The sequence below is a fragment of the Cupressus sempervirens genome, chromosome 1 (genome assembly GCF_028749045.1).
Source record: "Cupressus sempervirens isolate cs-2001-9-10 chromosome 1, ASM2874904v1, whole genome shotgun sequence".
Lineage (NCBI taxonomy): Eukaryota > Viridiplantae > Streptophyta > Pinopsida > Cupressales > Cupressaceae > Cupressus > Cupressus sempervirens.
In genome coordinates, this window is record NC_143118.1 from 899,593,521 (window position 1) to 899,595,292 (window position 1,772).

At 41.6% G+C, this 1,772-nt stretch overlaps 1 protein-coding gene across 1 annotated transcript; it reads right to left on the reverse strand.

Moving 5' to 3' along the window:
• Positions 1–404: 404 nt before the first annotated feature.
• Positions 405–1,535, reverse strand: LOC149580757 (uncharacterized). Its single transcript, XM_089805690.1, has one exon. The coding sequence runs from the start codon at positions 1,533–1,535 to the stop codon at positions 405–407; it is 1,131 nt and encodes a 376-aa protein (XP_089661816.1).
• Positions 1,536–1,772: the final 237 nt, after the last annotated feature.

A 1,772-nucleotide genomic window follows, 5' to 3' on the forward strand; every position in this document is an offset into this window, starting at 1 on the left:
AGTGTTAAAAAATTTTAGAGTGTTAAAAAATTTAGAGTGTTAAAAAATTTAGAGTGTTAAAAAATTTAATAGATCACTTGCAGCTCTGAAAGAATTAAAAAACTGATAGAAAGGAGTAATCCAGAAAGAAATAAAATCCACAATTAAATTTCACAATTAAAAATCTCATATACAATCTCCAGAATCCAAAACATGTTTCGAGCTATCAGCCCTCATCAGTTGGATTAAACAGATACAAGAGAAGAGAGAAATGTGTGGAAGAGAATGGGAGGAAGACGGATATAAATATCAATCTTCCGAGGAAATCCAAGAGGTGTGACCCTTGAATAGGCCGACCCAAAAAGCGGGACCCCCGCCAGATTATAAAGTTAGTATGTTATAAAAAGGCGGGGGAAACAATGGCCCTAGTGGATCGAAGAGTGCTGTGATCTTGAGAAAAACCTGCTGCGAAGAAGAAAGGAACCCAACTTTCTTGGGTTACGCCAACAGACTCTCGGAAATGGAAGATGTCGCAGTGCGGGGACTTCTTGGCAAAGCCGATAAAGTATAGGGTTTAGGGTGGCCCCCAAGTTTAAAGCTTTAGCAGAAGAACTGAAATCAAGCTTAAGAACGAGGGGGGCCCTAGTTCTCTGAGAGGCACTATTATGTAGGCGTGAGAGAAGCACTGACTTATCAAGCCGAGAGACCAATTTGAAGCAGGAGAGAAGAAACTTCTTTGGATAACCACGAGCACGAAGTCTGGAGTAGAACTGTTTTCGAAGTCTCATAAAACCAAATGGATCTGATTCCCTGAGGAGATACCTCTTGAGCTCACTTAAGATGAAGGATTTCTTTTGGTGAGGAGGATGCCAAGAGTAATACCGAATGTATTGAAAGGCATTGAGGGGCTTCTGGAAGCATTTGGTATCAAGAATACCGCAAGCATGGAAGCGATCTCCCTTGAAGAGGGTAATGTCAAGAATGTCCACAGAAGAGAAAGAAACTGAAGGTGTAATTCTGATCTCAGGGTAGAAGCTCTGATACTGAGAAAAGAATGTTGACAAAGAGGACTCATCACCAGTCCAAATACCAACAGCATCATCAATGAACCTTTTGTAGAACATAAGACAGGAGCAATCAAACTGAGAGAAGAGACGCTTTTCCAAATGGCAAAGGGAAAGACAGGCGTAGACAACTGCGAAATTGCTGCCCATAGCAGTACCCCGGAGTTGTTTATAAAAAACACCATCGAACTCAACATAGTGTTCACGGAGAACAAGTTCAGCAAGCTCCAAAATCAGATCAATCAACCTCAGATTAAGATTATGAGTATGGAAATACTCAACAACCATCTCCCGAAGAGCATAAAGGCCCTCAGTGGTAGGGATGCTCGGATAAAGAGACTCCACATCAAAGGTAAACAAGATGCAAGAAGAAGGAAAAGTCTTGCGATCAAGTTCACGAAGAAGACTGAGAGAATCAGGAAGATGAGGCTGCTGTTGTAGGAGAATCGGAAACAAAAGAACATGAAGAAGCTTCGAGGATGGTTCCAACATATAACATGTATAGCTGCAAATTGGTCTACCCACCAGAATAGGCTTATGAAGCTTAGGCAGGAGATAAAAAGCACAGGCTTTAGCTGAAGAACAAGGATTCTTCAAAAGGAAGCAACGAACAGGTTTGAGGAAGAACAGATACTTATCAATGATAAAAGAGAGTCTGCTCCAAATCAGCTTCCAAGGAACACAATCAACACGAAGATAAACCAGGGGGTCCGAAAGTTGGCGAAGACC